Source organism: Mauremys mutica, chromosome 1, assembly GCF_020497125.1.
Source record: "Mauremys mutica isolate MM-2020 ecotype Southern chromosome 1, ASM2049712v1, whole genome shotgun sequence".
NCBI classification, from domain to species: domain Eukaryota; kingdom Metazoa; phylum Chordata; order Testudines; family Geoemydidae; genus Mauremys; species Mauremys mutica.
In genome coordinates this window covers 104,102,042-104,123,743 of record NC_059072.1, presented here as the reverse complement: position 1 = coordinate 104,123,743, position 21,702 = coordinate 104,102,042, and the positions used below count along the sequence as shown (strand labels likewise).

At 42.3% G+C, this 21,702-nt stretch overlaps 1 protein-coding gene across 1 annotated transcript in view; it reads right to left on the bottom strand.

Annotated features, from left to right (window-relative positions):
- Nucleotides 1-21,702, bottom strand: part of AKR1D1 (aldo-keto reductase family 1 member D1) — a 45,870-nt gene that overhangs the window by 8,794 nt on the left and 15,374 nt on the right. Inside the window, exons 2-5 of the mRNA XM_044988981.1 lie at nt 16,814-16,981; nt 10,383-10,499; nt 4,877-4,954; nt 1,592-1,714 (exon numbers count right to left, since the gene is read on the bottom strand). Of these exons, the coding sequence (XP_044844916.1) occupies nt 1,592-1,714; nt 4,877-4,954; nt 10,383-10,499; nt 16,814-16,981 (486 nt within the window). The remainder of the gene's footprint in view (nt 1-1,591; nt 1,715-4,876; nt 4,955-10,382; nt 10,500-16,813; nt 16,982-21,702) is intronic.

Genomic DNA, 21,702 nt, shown 5'->3' with positions numbered 1-21,702 from the left:
TTATGTTCTGCCCAACATTTATGTATAGCCATCTGAATAGAGATCTATACCAGGAGGCAGGAGCATCTTGACTACCTGTTGATTGTACGTGTCTCTTCCCTTTGTATCCAAAATGATCTCCGTCTTAGTTTGCCTCCAGAAAGTTAGTGACAGCTTATGCCATCAACAGAAAATTGAGGGAAATAAAAATGTGGGGTTTTATTTATTTTGGTATGGACTTCTCCAAACCTCTACCTTTCCAGGCTGCAGCTATTGTGTACCATTGCCCGCAGTGAGTTTTTCTGGCTATGTGCTCAACTTCTCCTGAGTTATAAAAGCAGCTTGCTCTTATTATAAGTTCCTGAAGTTAAACACAAACCCTAAGAATTGCCCTTTTTTTTTTTTTAAATTATAACCTTCTTCCTTGCATCTTTACTAGGCCAACAGAGGGTAGTATTGATGTAGTCTTGGGGGCAGGGGTGTGAGGGAATGGAGTCAGACAATTCAGCTAGAAGCAGTTACGGTGTTTGGTGCTTGTTTGATAACTTGTTTTTAACTTGAACTTTAATCCTGGTGGGGGAAAAAGGGATTAGAATGACAGCCATAGAGACAAGGAAATTCCTGTGTAGCCAAAGAACAGGTACAAGGACAGTGGCAGACTTCCCCAACACTACCTAGCCAGCATCCCAAGGCCAACTTCAGAGAGTGAAAGGATATTTCCTCTCTTTCCCATGCAATCTTTGGCCTCTCTTCTGATGCTGCTAACAAGGATATCCATTAGCACTAGTCATGATATCAGTCACTGGACATCTCTCCAACTCCAAATCAGAAGCCACCCCAACCACCACCTGATGCTAATGACTTGTATCCAGACCAGCTACTTAGAAATAAATGGTTATGGGCCCCATTGTCATGGTTTTACTTAGACTTGACCATTGACTTCAGTGGCAAGTTTAGCTTCAGCTGAGGACATGACATAGTCTTATTGCTACGTTAGTTCTTTGGTCTAGTACCTCCACAGAACGACCTGTGGAAAGGACATAGAAAAGAGTGCCTTAGAACTTCTTTGGCTTGTTGTAGTTTCTTAAAGATAGTTCCTTACAGCAGACACAAAGCTTAGAATAGCACAATATCCCATATGCTATAGGGTTGGGCTTTAATGCTTTTAAATGAGGTAGCCATCTTGCTTCACTGATGGCTGGTTAGCTTCTGGGTAGTGGCATGCATGTCTCAAGCTGTTGGGAACTTTCTTAGATCACTTGAGGTACATGGCTGAATCTTTTTGATCATGTCTGCAGTGACAAGAGTTCATGCAGCCCTTAAAACTCAACATGGGACAAACTCAGGTTTTCAAGCACCAGAGAGGGATCTGGAAGGAAATGGATGTTCCCAGCAAATGTGGATATTGAGTATAGAATGAAAAAATCAGTCACGCTAAGGAGGAAAGTTTGGCCTTCAGTGTTTGGCAGTATAGTGGATAGCTTACTACGTGCAGTAGATCATCTGTGCCTGCACACAAGTCCTCATATGTGCAGAAGTATTTGTAGTCCCTCTGAGCACTGTACTGCAGTGCCAGTTTCAGGTAGAATTAGGGTTCTGCTTGGGACCATACCTGATTGGTGACAGGTTTGTGCTTGAGCCCTGGCTTGTTCAGAATCATTTCCAGCTGCCTGCGGTTGAAGTTGGACACGCCAATAGATTTTGCCAAGCCAGCATCTTTACATGCTTCCAAACCCTGCAAAGATAGCAACGGAGAGCATCAGAAAGAAAGCCTCAGTAGAAACCTTCCAGGGAAGGAAAGTCAGCATTATTAGCTAGGTGAAATATACTCTACTCAGGACTCTGTCTAGAGAGCTACGTGTGCATGCCTTATAGGAAAGGCCTTTACTTTGGAGGGACTAGCACTCCTATTGATGCTTTCTTCCAATTCTAAACCCAATTCTCATGCAGCCATAGATTTTCAGAAGACCAAACCAAGGCACCTCAGATTTCAATGTTACTTCATACTAGGGTAGAATTTTCCCAGGAAACAGAGCAAATCAGAAGAAACATTTGAGATACAGCACTTATAAATTTCACATGTTCACTTCCAGAGTTTTATTTCAAATTTTAGAGGGACTTCCACACTGCTCCAGTTTAGAGGTGGGGAAAGGGAGACAACATCTGAACAAGAGACAGCTTCCCTTCCCTGTCACTTTCTGAATGACTGTGCCAGTGTTAGTCCAGGCTCTCCTCCCGCCAGAGTCTACAGTTAAGTCATAATTTATACCTGTAACACCAAAATGTTGCCATGAAATTGTGCATCACAAAAATCAGCATTAAGACTTCATTGCAAAATGAAGCGGGAGGAAAAGGTGGGGCTGAGGGGATTACAGGATTTGCATTTCAAACAAATATAGCCATGCAGTGAAGGAAGCTTATAAGAACAAGGTAAACATGCAATAATTCCTTCATTACGCATACTTTGATACTCTGCTTTTAGTTGATGTCATGCTTCATTAACAGGAGAAGAGTATCTTTGCTTAGAGAGCGTCTTCTCTTCTCTCCCCAAACCCCTCCGATGAATGCAGTGGCTGTTCAGTGGTGCAATGAAGCAGACTTACAGTAGACCCTACTCTTGTCTCCAACATCTGGGTACTGAATGTCCTGCTTGTCAGTTTTATTATTCTTTTCTGATTTAAATGAATAGGGGAATTAGGGAAGCAAAAGACTCCATTTATTTTATGGCCTCTGGCTGGCCTCGTGTCATATGATTTTCATCATTCAATGGTGAGGTAACAAGAATAGCCACAATACTGGCTGCTGAAGCCACACTGAAACAATTAAATTATTCCAGGGAAGAGTTTAGCTGGCTGTATATAGACTGATCCTAATATTTATGAGCAGCGATGACCCCCTTCTCGGCGGCAGCAGCTGGGTTTTTCCTGCCTATTGTTACTGGGGCTGTCATGTTACACTATAGCCTTACAATAAAAAACAGATTGAGGGTAACAAGCTGCAGGGACTGAACAGACAACATTTGACAGATGTTTTTCTTTTCATGTTTAAGTGAATTTGACTTGTGAATCTGAGGAACTAACAACACTGGCTCGGGCCAAGCATACTGTGAGCAGCTACTCTGGAAGTTACGTGCACGGCTCAGTTCCCTGGAAGATACCCCTCTCTTATTCCAGTCCGGGGAGCCCACGTCAGAATTTTGCTATTGTGTCCAAACCCTGACTAACAACACCTTGTGCTAAGCCAGTACAGGGCATCGCTACACCACTTTTGCCAGTACAGATTTAATCCGGACATGTAGCACCCTGGGCTACACCCTGAGGAGAGATGGCTGCTTGTGCTGAGTAAGTTGTTAAAAGCCACATGGCTTAGGATGTGCAAAAGTGAGGACTAGACTGAGATCCAGACTTTTACCTGTGGTGTAAGAAAAAAAGTGTGGTGTCTATAGGGTGACCAGATGTCTCGATTTTATAGGGACAGTCCTGATTTTTGGGTCTTTTTCATATATAGGCTTCTATTACCCCCCACCCCCTGTCCTGACTTTTCATACTTGCTGTCTGGTCACCCTAGGTGTCTAGAAGTGACTAAGGATGGGTTGTGTATTGCCCTGCCCCCTTTACTTGAACCAAAAGTTTCTACTTCTACGTAAGGGCAGGTTTGAGATATTTAAAAGGTGGGAACCTTGAAAGGCACAGCCCATTGACAATTTAAGAGTAAGCGCCTCTATGCAGTTCTACTACCCTCTAAAAGCAGTGCTTCTGAACCAGGGATATGCATACCCCTGAGGGTATCAGAGGTCTTCCAAGGGGTGCAGGGACTCATCTACATATTTGCCTAGTTTTACAGCGTAGCTACATAAAAAGCACTAGCAAAGTCAGTACAAACTAAAATTTCATACATACAATGACTTGTTCATACTGCTCTATGTACTCTACATTGAAATGCAAGTACAATATTTATATTCCAATTGATTTATTATATGGTAAAAATGAGAAAGTAAGTAATTTTTCTGTAATAGTTTGCTGCGACACTTCTACTTTCTTACAAAAATCAGACAAAAATAGTTTTAAGTGAGGTGAAACTTGGCTCCTGAAAGGCATACAGTAGTCGGGAAAGGTTGAGAGACACTGCTCTAAAGTCCTGGTAATGAAAATAAATGTTGAATTCCCTTCTGGTAACTTATACCTCAGAACAGAGGGAGAGTTATTTTTTGTGAGGCAACATAATTTTCTATCCTACCTTGAAACTGGACATCTTTTGTTACCAGGAAGGAGCTAGTCATATGTTACTAAGGCCCACTATCTCCTCCATCTCTTTGCAAGTAGTAAGACTTGAAAAGCTACAACTGCAGTGAAAGTGGTGGTCTCTGACAGCCCACTACAAACTCGTTGAACAGTTCCAGAAGCCCCAGTGCAATGTCTGGATCAGGGAACATGAAAGGGCGTTTCTAAAAACATTTTTGGGGTACATCTACATGACAAAGTGTGATTGTAGCACATGTTGGCATATGTGCTAGCTTTATTTTCGCTGGTAGTAGAGACATGTTGGCATGGGCTAGCAACCCAAGACAGCCACCCACAGTCCTCAGCAGGCTCATACGGGGCTGCTAGCCCAAGCTGACATCTTCACTTTTGTTACCTGCATGAGCTAGATGAAAGCTAGCACAGGTACGCATGTCCGTGCTAGTCACGCCTTCATTTGCTGCATAGATGTACCCTCAGTTTAATGCTGGTGGAATGAGATACCCTGGCACACAGAAGTCCTGTTTATCCAGGGAGTCAGTGCATGGTCAGTGGAAAAGCAAGTTTACCTACATTGCCTTGTCAAGGCCAGAGTGCAGAGGAACCACTTTTCCAGATGTGACAGCATTTAAATACATATGCAGTTGTAACATTCCTACCTCCCAAGTGGCACATAAGTTTGTCTCATGGTAGATATATTTTCCGTTTTCATCTCTAGGGTAGATTGCATCTCCAGGCTGAAAGAACAAAGGCACAGTTTTCAGCTTTCACTATTCAGAACAGAGGTTTTACACACACACACACACCACCCCCCCCACACACACACACCCCCACCACCCACCCACCATTTAATCAGTGGACAAAAATTCAGAGGCTTTCTAAACACACCAAGTTCAAGAGGTTATTCGTGTTGCGTTTGCCATATCCTCCCTTCATCTACCAGCACTTTAATGCTATAGTCATTAAGTGCACTTCCTGAAATATTCCCCTCATATGGCTATGCACTAAAAAGTTCCATTTTGAGTTATGTCATGTGATCCTGGAGGTTGCAAGGAGATATGGCTTTCAAGAGACTAATCCCCTATTTCCCAGATATTCCATTGTGGCAGCCAAACTTTTCCACATGGCTAGACTACTGCAAAAGTCCAAATTCCCCTCCAAGGCTGCTTGCTTGTGCTATTTACCATTCAGGGACACTGAAGAACAATGCAAGTTAAACATCTGATATTGCAAGATAATCTTGAGGGACCAACTCCCAGTGATGCTAATGAGAGTTATGTGCATTGGACATCTGGCAGGATGTGCCAAGAATCTTTCAGGATCATGCCCCAAGGTCTCCTATCCCCCTTGATACCCCAGAGAGAACTTTAAGGATGCTTGCAAGCATCCGTAGGCCTGGTACATAAGTGCACCACTTTCTCTCATTTGCTGATCAATTTGTTGCTACTACAGGCAGTATATTTTAAAATGCCAATTATTCATCTAATATTAATTTCACTTTGTTTCTTTAACTGCCTTTTGAAGTCAGATCATCTACCAGACACCACAGATGGCCATAGTTCAAAAAGTGCGGGGTAACGTGTCGACAGGGTAATTCCTCAGGAATATGCAGCTGTGACTAATGTGTTCAGTGACTGGCGCCACCACATTCAACACATGCAGCTGCAAGGCATTTTAGGATGAAAATGAACCCTAGTACAACAAAGCACCCTCACATTTCAGAGACTGGAATATGATGTGGAATTAAGTGTAGGTTTCTCACCTCAAAAATTAGAGCATTCCTTAAAGCAAGTCCCAAGAGACAGGCCTGTTACGATTATCACTTCTTACTATGTCTTATTGGAAGATCCTGGCATTGTCAGGAAAAAGCAAGATGGCTTTTAGGTCTTTTCCATCTCAAATTGCATGAGAGCGAGAGAAGAGTAGAGAGGAATTTGGAGTTCTTTATGAAGATGGGATCCTAGCCGAAACATTTCAGGATTCTGGAACATCCTACTCCAAAGTCTGGCATCTTCTATAGGGGTCATTATGAAGGTAAGGGTCATTGCAAAGCAGGTATGGACTTCTAGCCAACTGGGTTGGATCTGGATCCAGGAGTTTAGTTGTAGGGCAATCTCTCATTAGATAGAAAGAGAATGTTTAACTTGGGACCACCTCCAAATTCCTTTTCTCCTAGTGTTAGTATTCTAGACAGCAAAGAAAAAGAAAGGCTCAAAGAAACAGCAAGATCTAGAGTTCTCGCCTGTGGATTTCCACAAGGTTTAATCCCTTCTCCAATCCTTTATAACAAGGTCTACATGGAGGTGCTGTGGGAAGTTGAGACGCCAGTGTCTAAAACATCCATAGTAGGCAGATGGTACCCATCTCTACATTCCCTTTATCACAGATGCAAATAGGACCATCTCACAGCTACCTGCATTCCAGAGAAAGCACCTAGATGAAAGATCTGGCTGAATATGAACCAGACAAGATGGAGGCAATGCTGATGGGAAGAGGCAGACAGTTTGGAAAATGAAGCGATTGTGGTTACTAGATGTTCAGAGACTTCTTCCCGCAGCTTGTCAAGTTAGTCCATAGAGTGGGGTCCTCCTAGACTTCTTATGGCTGCAGGATACGTAGCAATGACTACAATAAATGCTTTTTTCCATCTACAACTGGTCCATCTTAAATAGACCCGCACCCTTGTTTCCAGAAGAAATAAGGTCTCTAGATCTCACTGCCTTCAGAACCAAGTGTCAAACCCACTTTGACTTGGCAATCAAAAACAAAGGAAGAGAAAAATGGCTATTTAACAACTCCTAGCCACTACTGCATCTGGGGAAGAAGGCAGGAAGTTAATCAAAATAAGCCAATATATCTATTTTCTCTTGGGATCTATCTATTTTCTCAGATACTATGGTGACGGGAGACACTAGAAGAACCCAGATATCAAGCCTTTCTGGATATAGTCAGAACTCTTCCAGAGTGATTTTTTTGTTTTGCTCTCAGAACAAAAGTTCTCCCAAAGAGCTATATGAAAAAAGGTTTGCATCAGTAAAATCAGCAAAGAGATGAGTTTACAATTTTAAAACAAAAGGCAGGATTGTGAATTTTGCCTCAAGCGTCAATATGTTCACATATTGATGAAAGGCTAATTTTGCAGGTGAGATTTTTGGCCGCTAGAAAGGAAGTCTCCTTCAACCAGCAAGCCTCTGTCTGGGGCCAAATATGAGATTTTTTTGTAACGTGAGGCCACTTTCTGTGGCAAATGGGTGCTGGCACAAATTGTTACTATACAAAATACACAAATCTGTGTGCCAGTTGAGAGAGTACTATTAACATACAAATATAAAGTTAAATTTGAAGATGCTTTGGGGAGATTAAACACCTAAACCAACAAGAGCTGTGCAGGTGGGGAGAGCCGGAAAGCTATCTCAACAAATCCCGCCTCGTGTGTGGTTTATGCAAAAACAACTGTTCCAATTCCAAGAGATTCTTCCCAGATTTGGTCCAGACATTGCTCCATACTTCACTGCATATTATGTTAGAAAGAAAGGGATTTTCCCCTCCCCAAAGGGAAGCATGAGTGGAGCTCCAGGACTGCAACTGTAATAGCAAATGAAAGTGTCTTGATGCAGCAAGATTTCGGGAATCAAAAGTAGATTTATTAAAAGTCAGCTGTTAATATCTTTATTTTGTGAGACACTGACCTTCACCATATGGGAGAATGAACTAGGGGAGGAAAGCAACAGAAGTAAAAGGAAACCAGAAATTCCAGATGGTGGGAACTATTTTCTAAAATGCACCTAAAAGGGTTCCATACTAGAGCTTTATTTATATAATCCTTAACATCTGAGGCCAATTACTCTTGTGTAAGGAACAGGATGCCACTTCCATAGGAGAGAAGGGAATGTAGGGCCTCTAACTGAGTGAGTTTCATATGCTGGTTTCTGATCTCTAGAGGTACTGGCATTTGAATGCACCAGTCACAGGAAGGCATGAGCTTTGAGAGTTGTCAGGAAACAAAAGACTCAGAGAGATTCTTTTCTTGGTGGAAGCAGTGTTGTCCACTCAGAGCATTTAGAAGTGAGCCAGCCTTCCCCTCCCCCCTCAAAAGAAATTATGAATGGCTTAGTTCTCTTTGGGTTTTTTATATTTGCCTTCTGGTTTAAGGCTCTGGGGAGCACTTGCATTGTATTTTCAATCTTTTCTCTGAAACCATGAAGGCTAGTGACCTCCTTTTATAATCCTCCCAGCCCCTGAGATTGTTTAAGAGCTGGGGCTTCAAGAAAAAGCACCAAATCTTATGAGAGTGGTCACAAAATTGCAAGAGTTGGCAACCCTGCAAGAAATGATACCAGTTCCCCAAACACCAGTGATCCCCAGAATGAGGGAACAAGAAATCATGACTGTTTAAATTTTTGCCTCAGAGAAGCCATGTTTAGATGCTAGGTCTGTCCTCTTAAAGCTATCTGTCTAGCTGACTGCCACAAACGAGCAGATATGCAAGATTTTGTGAAAATGGTTTGCCACAATACCTTTAAATACTATGGAGACTGTCTGGTGGTTGGAAAACAGGCTGGGAGTCAGAGCGGTTTTATTCCCTAATTCTACCACTAACTCAGTGTTGCCTTGCAAGTCACTTAACTCCTGTTAATCTTCCCATTTGACCATAAGTGAATTTAGATTGGAAATTAAAAGGTTTCTAACCATCAGAGTTTGGTTCTAGAACAACCTTCCAATAGGGGACAGGAAACTTAAGTGGTTTTAAGATGGAGCTTACAAAAGGGGTTAAACAACATGGTTGCCTTTAATTGCCAGGGACTCGACTCTATGACTCAGCCAATGCTCTATCTGGAAAATGGGGATAGTACACTAGGTTCATAGATGGCTTCAGAGGCTATTACAGACTTCTATATCCTACTCCTGGGGGAATTCTGCATCACTGTGCATGCACAAAATGTATGTCCCCCACAAATTTCTTTGCTTCCCTGCAGAAAAGTTACTTTCTGATGGAGAAGCAAAGGGAAGCCACAAGAATGGTTATGTGACTCTCCCCAGCAATATGTTTTGGGTGGCCACAGCAGCCGACAGAGAGGAAAATCACTGTGGGGCAGAAGACGACCTGTCTGGTGAATCCTATCCTGTGCCTGGCTCAGCTGGTAGTCTGGGCTGGGGAGGATGGGACTTCCTCTTCCCCTGCATGGCATCTGGGGCCGAGTCAGACCCACCCCCAGATTTCTCCCCCGACTACAGGAAGCTCTGCAAACTCCCCTGCTTCCTGCATCCATCGCTCCTCAGCTGCAGGATCCCTGTATAAAGAGCTGCTCCCCCATCCGCCCAACCCCCGTGCATCCAGACCCCCTCAGACTCAGACCATCCCACCAAGCCTCACTCCTCCACACTCAGAACCCCATTAATGAGCCCCACTCCCCCTGCACCAGATCCCTTCCGCACCCGGATCCCCCACTGAGCCACCCACACCCAGATTGCCCCACGCAGAACCCTCTCAAACCACACCTGGGTCCCTCTACACTAAGTCCCTCCACACTTTGTTCCTGCCTTGTTGAGCCTGCCTGCCCACACCTGGTATGGAGGGGCAGGGCCCTGGGGTGTTTCTGGGGCAGGCCCGGTCCTTGCACTGTGTCAAGTTTGGGTGCAGACTCACCGCTGAGTCCATGTCCCAGGGGAGTGGGGGGGGCATAGCTGCACAGTGATATCCCACCTCTGTGCAGCCAGTGGCCTGTGCTCTCCAGTTCCATGCTGGAGCCTCCACATTTATTTGACAAATAAAATTTCCAGGATTTTGCAGAAATTTAAAATATTGCGCACAGAATTTTAATTTTTTGGTGCAGAGTGCCCTCAGGACTAATATCCCCCCTCTCACCCCAGCTAAAGGAGCTCTCCTAGCACCAGAGCTGAAGGCCCACTTTATTCCACTTGACAAGTTATGCTTACACGATTTGGCCAGGATTCTCCACTTCACAAAGTTGAAGTTATTGTGCTTTGACTTCTTCAATGAAGAGCGATATGCATGTCCAAAGAATGTCAAGCATTACATTGCCACCAAAGAACCACTTTTTAAAACAAACAATGGTCTGTAAGTTTGAAGAATTACCTGAGTCAGAGGACTTGGTTCACACAGACACATACTGTGATAAGCATTAAGGCTACTTTTCTCTTTACCTTGAATGCCATTGGCAGCTCAATAATATAGAGATCAACATAATCCAGCTGCAGAATCTTGAGTGTCTTCTCTAAAGTTGGACGCACCAGCTCCGGTGGGTGACATGTATTCCACAACTAGGAGAGGGGAACAAAACAAAACAAAAAAACCACTCTTGGTTCTAGTGAGATAAATAGAAATTCAGTTACTTGATTTCCCCACCTTTCTCCCCTTTAGACAGCACTACAGACTACATTGGCTTAGCACAGGATGCAAGTCAGTGCATTATTGGATTATTTATGTACACAAAGGAGAAGCGCCGTTTTTCCCCCCTTAGGATGGATCAGCATAGAGAACTGACCTGAACCTTTACCCATAACTCAAACCTGTCCTGACCTGAACTAGTAGATTTTAAACACACCCACATACTTAAAATGTAGACAACTTTCTATGTCCTGAATTTGGCTGGATGTTTGGCAAATGTCCTGTGATTGGAAAGGATTGCCTAAAGGGAGGGAAGGCTTCAGAGAGGTCTCATATGGTTAGAATAGTTCAAATACTTATCTAAGCCACAGCCAGACTCTGAACCTTCTGAAGTTTGCTTATTCCCACCGGAGGGCTCCCCTTTCCCTCTATAGCAAGAGGATCTACAAAAAAAAATTTTTTTTTTTTTGAGCTGTGCACTTGGATTCATGCTCTGAAGTCTGTACATGGACAAAATTGCAGAGATTTGTGGCTTCAAGTAGAGGTCACTAAGTATCTATTCAGGGTTGAGCAAGTGACTTTGGAAACAAAAATGAACTCCCCAAACTGATCAAGTTTGGTATAGACTAGGGCTGTCGATTAATTGCAGTTATCTCACATGATTAACTCAAAAAATTAATTGTGATTAATTGCTGTTTTAATCGCATATTAAACAGAGTACCAATTGAAATTTATTAAATATGTTGGGCGTCTTTCTACATTTTAATATATACTGTATTCTGTATTGTAATTGAAATCAAAGTGTACATTATTTTTATTACAAATATTTGCACTACAAAAATGATAAAATAAAGTACTGTAGTGCAATCTTTGTTGTGAAAGTGAAACTTACAAATGTAGATTTTTGTTATAACTGCACTCAAAAACAAAATGTAAAACTTCAGAGAGTCTACAAATCCACTCAGTCCTACTTGTTCAGCCAATCACTAAGACAAGCAAGTGTGTTTACAGTTACAGGAGATAATGCTGCCCGCTTCTTATGTCATCTGAAAGTGAGAACAGACATTCACATGGCACTTTCGTAGTTGGCATTACAAGGTATTTACGTGCCAGATGCGCTAAAGATTCTTATGTCCCTTCATGCTTTGGCCACCATTCCAGAGAACATGCTTCCATGTGGATGATGACACTTGTTAAAAAAAATAATGCATTAATTAAATTTATGACTGAACTCCTTGGGGGAGAACTGTATGTCCCCTGCTGTTTTATCTGCATTGTGCCATGTATTTCATATTCTAGCAGTCTTGAATGATGACCCAGTACATGTTGTTCATTTTAAGAACACTTTCACTGTAGATTTGACAAAACGTAAAGAAGGTACCAATGTGAGATTTCTAAAGATCGCTACAGCACTTGACCCCAGGTTTAAGAATCTGAAGTGGCCTCCAAAATCTGAGAGGGACGAGGTGCGGAGCAAGCTTTCAGAAGTCTTAGAAGAGCAACATTCCAATGTGAAAACTACAGAACCCAAACCACCAAAAAAGAAAACCAACCTTCTGCTGGTGGCATCTGACTCGGATAACGAAAGTGAACATGCATCAGTCCGCACTGCTTTGGATTGTTATCAAGCAGAACCCGTGAGCAGCATGGACGCATGTCCCTTGGAATGGTGGTTGAAGCATGAAGGGACATATGACTCTTTAGTGCATCAGGCATGTAAATATCTTGCGATGCTGGCTACAACAGTGCCATGGGAACGCCTGTTCTCACTTTCAGGTGACATTGTAAACAAGAAGCTGGCAGCATTAACTCCTGCAAATGTAAACAAACTTGTTTGAGCGATTGGCTGAACAAGAAGGACTGAGTGGACTTGCAGGCTCTTAAATTTTACATTGTTTTGTTTTCAAATGCAGGTTTTTTTGTACATAATTCTACATTTGTAAGTTCAACTTTCATGATAAAGAGATTGCACTACAGTACTTGTATTAGGCGAATTGAAAAATACTATTTCTTTTGTTTTTACAGTGCAAATACTTTTAATCAAAAAAATATAAAGTGAGCACTGTACACTTTGTATTGTGTGTTGTAATTGAAATCAATATATTTGAAAAATGTAGAAAACATCCAAAAATATTTAAATAAATGGTATTCTATTATTAACAGTGTGATTAATCCTGCAATTATTTTTAACCGCTTGACAGCCCTAACGTATACTGAATTTTTTGTTGAAGATTTCCAATGTCTGTGGTCAGTTTTATCATGCTGAGGCTATGTCATGTGATCAAATGATATTATGAAGAAAGAACTAGGTAGGTTTGAGCTGAATCTTTGGTTTTCTGATGTGGCCAAAGCCACTGAGTCTCTGCATGATCTAGAGAAGTTTTTGTTTAAGCTCCGAACCTCACTGAAAGATAAATGCTGCATTGATGTTCCGTAGGTGTGAAGCAGATGTGGTTCGAGTGAAAACTGAACTAGGGCCTTGTGTAATAATTTCATTGGGGACACAGAAATCATGAAAATGCCCCCATACTAGGATCTTTTAAATATTACCTTAGCTTACTGTGCTGTTCACATGCAGAGGAATTGAGTGCTGTGTATGTGCATATGAAAAAACATCTAGCTGGAAAACAGAATGGATGTGTCTTAAAGAAAAAAGTCGCAGGCACAAATGAAATTGACTAAAGTTTGTTGGTTAAGTTCATTCTGTGCAAACTGTGAAATTCAATACTTTGTCATTTACACGGTCATGAATTTTCTAAAAACTACCCACATGATTTATATAGTCCCTAATTATGTCTGCTTCCTCCATTGAGGGATTATTCCCAGATGTCAATGATTTTAAAAACATCAGTGTTCTTGGATTCCCATGTGTCAGTGGTGACCCAAGATACCCATCATCTGATTAGCTTGAAGACAGACCTTTCTGATGCAGTATTCCAGGCCTTTGTCTTCTCCCATCTGGGAGAACTGAAATTTGCTCTATTTAGGGCTATTCTTGAAGACCACACCAGAATTTCAGCTACCACCTGCCAATGTAGCCACCTGTCTTAACAGGGGCAGCTTGAATTGAGCAGAGAATCTATGCCTTGTGCAGCACATAGCCTTAAATCTGCTTTTGGGGGAAATTCAAGGTGTTTCCTCAATCCAAAACAAGATGGGGAATTTTTGAACATAGGCAGCAGGGCATTTTTTTGGTAGAAAGCCTCGATTTTGGAACTGTCTTCTTAATATGTAGCTGGCCATTTTTTAGGTTGCAGGATGTTTAATGGAAAACCTGCAGTTGCTATGTGGTGAGCTCAGGCCAAAGTCATTTTTAGCAGACACAGTTACTTATGTGGTAATGGTGATGTGTTTTATCTTGCAAAAGAGCCACGTGCCTTTGCAAAGACTTACGGAACATTTGCTAGTTGATAGAGTGTTAAGAGCATGCCAATGCCAATATCCGCGCACACACAACACACCAAGAAAGCATCTTTCGCTTGCACATAATAGAATGTGCATTGAACACAAGATAAGAGCCTAAAATATCAGGAGGCATTTTATAATTTGCATTATCTAACGCGAGCCATGCTGACCTGTTGAACAATTCAGAGGTCCATGGGGTTAGTCATTGCCTACCTGAGCCAGCTTCCAGGAATTACCATATAAGATAGGCCTAGATGTAGAAGAGAGCGACTGAGGCACAAACACTTTCAGTAGGGGGTAGGGAATCCTCTTCATTGTTTTACATGTGAAGACAGTTTATCTTATTAAAAAAGGGTAATAACCAAGGAGAGCCATCCCCTTATTTTTAAATTGGATTTTCAAGATTAAACAAAATGCTAGTTCTAGCTATGTGTTTTTTCCAAATGCTCTTCTACCTTAGAGGGAGCCCTGTGCAAATATCTATCACTGAGTAAGTGCCATGAATACAGCAGTTTTAAAAACTGAGCCTAGTCCTGTTAATCATGGTTGATAGGGTGCTGTGACATTTGTATCATCAAATCGTTTAAAGACTTACCTGAACTCCTTCAGTTGAGAAATTGCATAATAAAGCCAGGTTCTCCTGTGAAATTTCTAGTACTTGCTGCTTTGGGGGTCAGGTCAGAAACAAGCATAGCTTTTTCTCATGTTGTAGTAATAAGTGGTCTAGTGAGCTTACCACTGCGTCTCTAATAATGCAAAGAATTAATGGCTGACCAACCCTATATGCTAGAGATTTGGTGTTAACTCAGTTTGTGCTTTAGGGAAGGAAAAAAAAAAAAGAAGGATCAGAGTTTGGGAAGGAGAGGGAGGGAAAAATCAGATGAAATATATATTTAACCCCAAAGGTTCAGGTTAAATCTTTATCTTGTTAAGTAGAGACCAGACAAGAGAATAGAAAGATAGCTGCAGTAGAGGAATTCCCACATATTGCATGTTACTGCAGCCAAGGTTGGAACCAGAATGCCTTTCTCTCAACAAAAGCTACAGTCTAAATGGGATCAGGATCACAACCTCATTTCTGGGAACCACATGTTCCACCCTCCCTAAAGAAAAACTCTGTCCAACTGAACGTTGACTCAAGGATAAATACAAGACGTTTTGCCAATGGTTTGACAAAGTGCATTTAGTAGAAAGGCTGTCTAGGGGTGAGATCAGGTGACGGGGTGTTAGAAGACTTTGCTTCTAGATTTGGGTAGGAAATTTTCAAAATGGCATTTCTTGCTGGAAAAACAAATTTGTTGAAACCAAAATCTTCCTGCAAGAAAGGGTCAATTTTGCTGAATTTCCATTTTTTAAAATGGAGACATTTCAAAATTGTCAGGTCCTGTTTTCAAACAACTTCTCACTTCAAAAATGTCAAATCACTTGAAAAATTTAGAGTACTCAGTACAAACTACTTTGATTGACCTGATCCAAAGTTTAGATTTTTGATTAGTGAAAAACTTGTGACTGACTTTGCCCCAGTTTGGGAAAGAGTTTTAAATCTCCCGCCCTCCCCCCCGGTAATAGGAAAACAGTTTTCCACCCAGCTGTGTCTGTGACAGAAAGCAGCTAGCATGGTATAGCTGAAGCACTGGATTGGAAATTGGTTCACAGCTTTGCCACTGACTTGCTCTCTAACCTTTGAGAACTCACTTAAGCCTTAAAACCACCTGAAGCTGTGGCTTAGACTCCTAGGCCTGGTCTACACTACACGTTTATACCAAATTTAGCAGCATTAAACCGAATTAACCCTGCACCCGTCCACACAACGAAGCCCTTAATATCAATATAAAGGGCTCTTAATACCGATATCTGTAATCCTCCCCAACGAGGGGCTAGTTTGCAGAGTACTTAGCTCCTAGAACGGAAGGTACTATGGAAGTAAACAGCTACAATTCTTCAGTACAAAACACTGAATGCATACTTTTTATATGTCCGAAATATTTATTAAACCAGTGTTTTGTGGTGCACATTTAATATCCACTGTACAGAGAAAGGAAGATGTCATGAGCACTGTGTTAAGTGTGGTGGGGGATTTTATAACATGAACATCTGCCTGTAAGAAACTGACCTGAGCCTGCTAGCTTATTTCACGCATAACTGAACTGGTACCACTTTTGTACCAATGACCTAAAGTTAAAGTTGAATCCCTTTATCAATACTTTGAACTGAAGTTTTCCATTTCATTTCTTTGAATGATTTTTAAAAAAAAAAAAGTGTCAGATTTAAGATTTTAAACTTTGACTAGCTCATGACTCATTCTCAGGAGCCTTTCCCCTCTTGAAATTAAGCACAAGACTACATCACCACAAGACAGTTTTCTGCATTGATCACTGAATTTCAGATATAAATCCCACAATGAAAGCTGGCTTTTATATGAAGTGTTTCTCGGAAATCCAGCTGTATGAGACAACTGTCAAAGTTAAGCCTAAAATTATAGGTAGCGTTTTTCTTTTTGGAAACCTCCATGTAGTTGCCAGATTTTCCTCTCCTCTCCTTTCCCACTCCCTTCCTTCCCTGTAAATTCATTAAGTCTCTTTAAAACAATTCATTCAAGCCGTGGTGTTTGAAAAGGCCTGCAATGGAAAATGTGCATGTGCAATGCAAAGAAAGAGTCACTGTACAAGTTCCAAGAGGCGAACGATGGGCAAAACCTCAGGAGGTTGGGTTTGAAAAAGTACTGAAATATTTGGATGATTTAACTTGAAATTAAGGAAATGTACTGCATGTTCAGCCCACCAGAACACCCACAAAAATAAATCACAGGACTAAGAGTAAGTAGTCTGATGTAACTTCTCACTTTGCCACAATAGAAGATTTCTTCTCGTTTTACTTTTCCTTCTGCAATCTTCTCCCAGATGGCCTGTCCCACTTCATGCTCGTTGTAGTACACAAAGGCCCCATCAAAATGGCGGTAACCAGCATCAATGGCAATCTTCACTGATTCGGCACAGGTACCTTTGGGAGTCTAATGGAGACAAGAGAAAGGGAAACATGGTAACAACTTTGTTCGTGCTCATCTGAGCAGCAGCGGGACGGTGTTAAATCTGAAGGAGAGGGAAGGTCAACATTTCACCTCCCAGAACTCTGTTCACATGCTAGGCTCTGGGAAAGAGCGAGGACAGAACTGCTGTGCTCCTAATAGAAATTAATTTAGATTTATGGAGACTTTTAAGGTCTCCTTTTCACCACTGAATGTAATGGAATTATGCTAAAGTTCTCCATGTGCACCCCTCTGCCACCCTAATTTTTCCAAGAGTTGAAAAGCGACAGACAGAATTTAGTTTTTCCTTTCGCTACTACTTTGCCAACTTTGGACACGTTTTGAAGAGTTAGAGCAGAAAATAGAAGAAGGGTAGGAAGTAGAAAAGCCCTTGGACATGGTTTATTTTAACGCACTCCATGGCAAAAAAAAAAATAATAATAATAAAAGGAGAAAATTGAAAAGTGGTGTTTGTTTTTTTTCAAAAAGCAAACTAAACATTTTAGATTGAGGTGACCTCATTGTGAAGTGTCCTGTCAAATCAAAGCTCTCCCATTTGACAGAACCCCATGGGCAAGTTTTTGGTTGAAACACTGCTCTATTGAAACAGATCAGAAATTGCCTGCACAGCAATGCATACCTGTGACACAAATTGCCTGTGACAACTTACTGAGGCGGGGGAAGAGCCTCAGACATTACCTTGATCCTCCTCACTTTCACCAGCTCAACACCACCGGAGTTGCTACATTTTACACGGGGGGTGGGGGCGAGGTGAGAGTAGAATTGGGCCCTGTTGGATTAGCATATCACAGGTAGGCAAGGGCTTCAGTCTGCCTAAGAACATGTATATTACATTCGTCTTTTTTTTTTTTCTTCAAAAAAGGTCCTGACTGCTGCAGTCTAGGAATTAAAACTGAGGGAGAGACCGTATGGGATTGATATCTCCAAGTGAAGAACATGCTAAACCTTTGCTGTACTTTGGGCCTCATGTTGCCCGTCGGCAGCCATGCTGACTCACTCTTTAAAAAAAAAAAGTCAGTAAATTTGGGTTTGTTTCAGAGCAACTAGGCTCTTTGCCATGTACCAGCTTGGAGTTCAAGATGCACATCAGCCAAGCCAAACAAAAAGTTCATTTAGGGGGAGAGTACAGGGTGGAAAGCAGAAGTACAACCACAGTCACCACATCTAAGATGGTCACTGCAAGTAGCTTGATGCTATGACTCACTCTTGCCAGTGTCTTTGCTTATTGGAGGGTGGCTCAAAGGACTCCCAGCAGGTATGGATACCATATTTCAAGTTCCCAAATAGAGGACACTGCCAGGGAACCCTACTCATAGGTCCTTGTGGTGACATAGTTTAACTTCACCTTTTGGAAGGTACTGATGCTATGTCTGTACATTATCGTATTTATATCCTTATCCAGAGCTCTCAACATGCCAGGGTTCACATGTATATCTAGGAAGGTACAAGAAAAGGTAACTTCATGATTCAGCAGGAGTATTAAAACTTCAATTTTTTTTTTAAACACGGAAGTGAGACTTAAATTTAACCTTGTTGGTTAAAAGTCTGAGGGAAACCTGAGAGGCCAAATTTATTTCTTTGGCCAGCCACCCACCCCACATTGGGGCAAATGGAGTGCAATTTCATTCACTTAACAGGTACACCGACAAGGAGACAAACACTTGTTCAAATGCTTTCCTTCTTTCTAGAGGGACTTTCAGGCCCTGCCAAGGCCCTTTCCAAGTTGGCAGCATGGGCCATGCCAGAGTGTAATGAAGATCCTATCAACTAAGACATCAAAGCTGAAGAGACCAAGTCACTGTCCTGCCACATTTTGATCTGTTTATGATCGTTTAAAAGTTTTAGGTGCATCAAACATGGAGCAATGGCAAACTCAAACACATACTGTACTTTGTGTAGTACCTAAACCTGCAGGGCCAGGATTTAAGGAAACCATAAGGTGAAGACTGCATATCTGTAATTGTTGTCCTTTGAAGGCATCTTATCTACTTAAGAGTTAAAATTTCCATTTGTAGCTCAAGCATCTCAGTCCTATCATCTTGGTATGTTTTCTGGGGAAGTATTTAAGTTTCCATCTCTCTTTTAGAGTTTGATTTATCAGGCTCCCCAACACTGTTAGACAAATATTGCTAACATAACAGGCATCTTTGCACTCTTTGGCCAGATGGTGGCTTTCAGCTCTATCAAGTGCACACCAGGTTGGTGCCAGTGCCTGGGACAAGTTTCAGCACATCCAGGGGCCTTGACACCTCAGGGGCCAACTTCAGAATGCTGCTCCTGGTGCCCTGGTGAATTGGAGTGATGATTAAGTTTCAGGAAATTCAATGTACTCCTGCATCAAACCATTAGTACTTCTTCAGATTGAATCCATCCTGGCACTGTAGGTTTCAGGAAGCACTGGGAACAGCTATGGATTTTTTGGATGGAGTCAGAGATGCATCTTTGCTTGGATGACAATCTCCATTTTGATTGCCAGCCCTGGAGACCCAGTCTCCAGGGGACAGGTGAGGCCAGGAAACAGTGTCAATAGCTAAAGGAACAGCAGAATTAGATGCTGAAAAAGGGAGAAGGGAAGTGAGAAGTTTCCCCGAGTCACAGCAAATAGTCTGCTTTGGTAAGTTCAGTTCACAGCCTTAGAAAAACTGAAGCTTCCAGATATTGTGGAATACTTATTGTTTTTGAGCTTTAATGATAGATCTGAATATCTTGATACAAATGTACTGACGTTTTCTTTCAAGGATTGATCTCAGTCTTCAGAGGACTTCCAAGTTGAGGTCAGGAGGGCTTTTACGGATTCAGTCTGCGGTAAGACCAACTGCATGAGGCTTATTTTAAAAATCTAGAAACAAAGGAAGCCTCACACCAGACCAAACCAATGTTCCAGCCAACATGGTGTCCTAGCTAGAACAGCTGCCAGTGCTAGATGCTTCAGCTGAAGGTGCAAGAAGTCCTAACATGGAGAGTTTCCTAGAGTGACAAGGTGGATGAGGTAATTTTTTATTGGACCAGTTTCTGTTGGTGAGCGAGATAATCATTTGAGCCCCACACAGAGCTCTTCTTCAGGCTTGGGAAAGGTATTTCCAGTGTCACAGTTAAATACAAGGTGGAACAGATAGCATATATGCTAAGGAGCCATTCCAGGTGAAGTGGCCTGTTAACACTCCTGTAGCCAGAGGACAAAAACGGGAGGGGTAATGGATTACAGATTGTTATAATCTAGAAATCCAGTGTCCTTATTAAAACCATGATTAGTGGCTAGCAAAGTTATGAATTTAAGCTCCCGGGCTCATCTTTTGAAAATGTTGTGCAGGTTTCCTTTGAGGATGAGAACTGAGGGGACAGATATAGCGTAATTGCTTTATGAAAAGCATTCACCCACAGGTGATATGGTGTTTTTGTCTTATCATTTTCCTGTGTGAGTTCGAGAGCGTAGTGATTGTCTTTCTGGTTTCAGCCACATAGTTGTTGCTGAGACATTTATGCATTGGATGAGGTAAACCACATGTTGTGATAGACACATGTAGGACCACTAGATCTTGAAATGTGTATTGTGAGGGTCTAAGACAGGAGCTGGGCTGGAACCAGGGGCGGCTCTAGCCATTTCGCCGTCCCAAGCACGGCAGCATGCCACAGGGGGCGCTCTGCCGGTTGCCGGTCCCGCAGCTCCAGTAGACCTCCCGCAGACGTGCCTGTGGAGGGTCGGCTGGTCCCGCGGCTCCGGTGGACCTCCCGCAGGCATGCCTGCGGATGCTCCACCGAAGCCGCGGGACCAGTGGACCCTCCGCAGGCACGTCTGCGGGAGGTCCACCGGAGCCGCCTGCCGCCCTCCCGGCGACCGGCAGAGCGCCCCCCGCGGCATGCCACCCCAAGCACGCGCTTGGCGTGCTGGGGCCTGGAGCCACCTCTGGCTGGAACAAGTTAGGAGCAGGAGCTATACAGCGATGTGTAAATGCTTTGAACCGTCACTGAACTGTTGCTGTTGCTGAGCTTAAGAGCTGGTCCATTGACTTCCCACTAATTAGGCAGCATACTACAGGCCAGCTGTGCTTGTTAGGTTGCCCATAGACTGGCTCTGCTGCCAACCATGCTTCCAGACAGGTAGTCTTAGCCCCAGAGAGGTGAATTAGTAACCCCACTATGTTTTTTTTTATTCTAGTACAGCTGTGGAGGTGTATAGCTTATCCATGTGACTAATCCTTTTTTGGATCCTGCAATATCATGCTTTATGGCTTTGCTACATTGTGGCCATGAGTTCCACAGGACACTTGTGGTAAGTAGTATTTATAAATTTTTAATTATGTTGCCTTTCAGTTTTGTTTGGTGACACCTCCCCCCATTTGAGAGCGTATGCTGACTTTTTATAAGCATAACTGATAATGTCTGCTTTATACTAGAGCTGGGCAAAGTATCACAAGGAAAGTTACCCTCAAAGTGTGGTTTTACCAAATTTCAGATTTTCCCCACACAGGAAAAAGTGTCACATGAAGGGTTTTTTTGACTGGAAGAAATGAAGAAAAATCCAGTTTATGCTTGAAACAAAAACAACCAGACTTTTTAATTTTGTTCTAGATCAGAAAATAGTTGAGATTTTCCCCTGATGAAAATTTTTTTCAAACAGCTCCACTCAATAACATGTCTTGTTTTAGACACATCTACCATGTCTCGTCTCTAAAGAAAGCATTCCT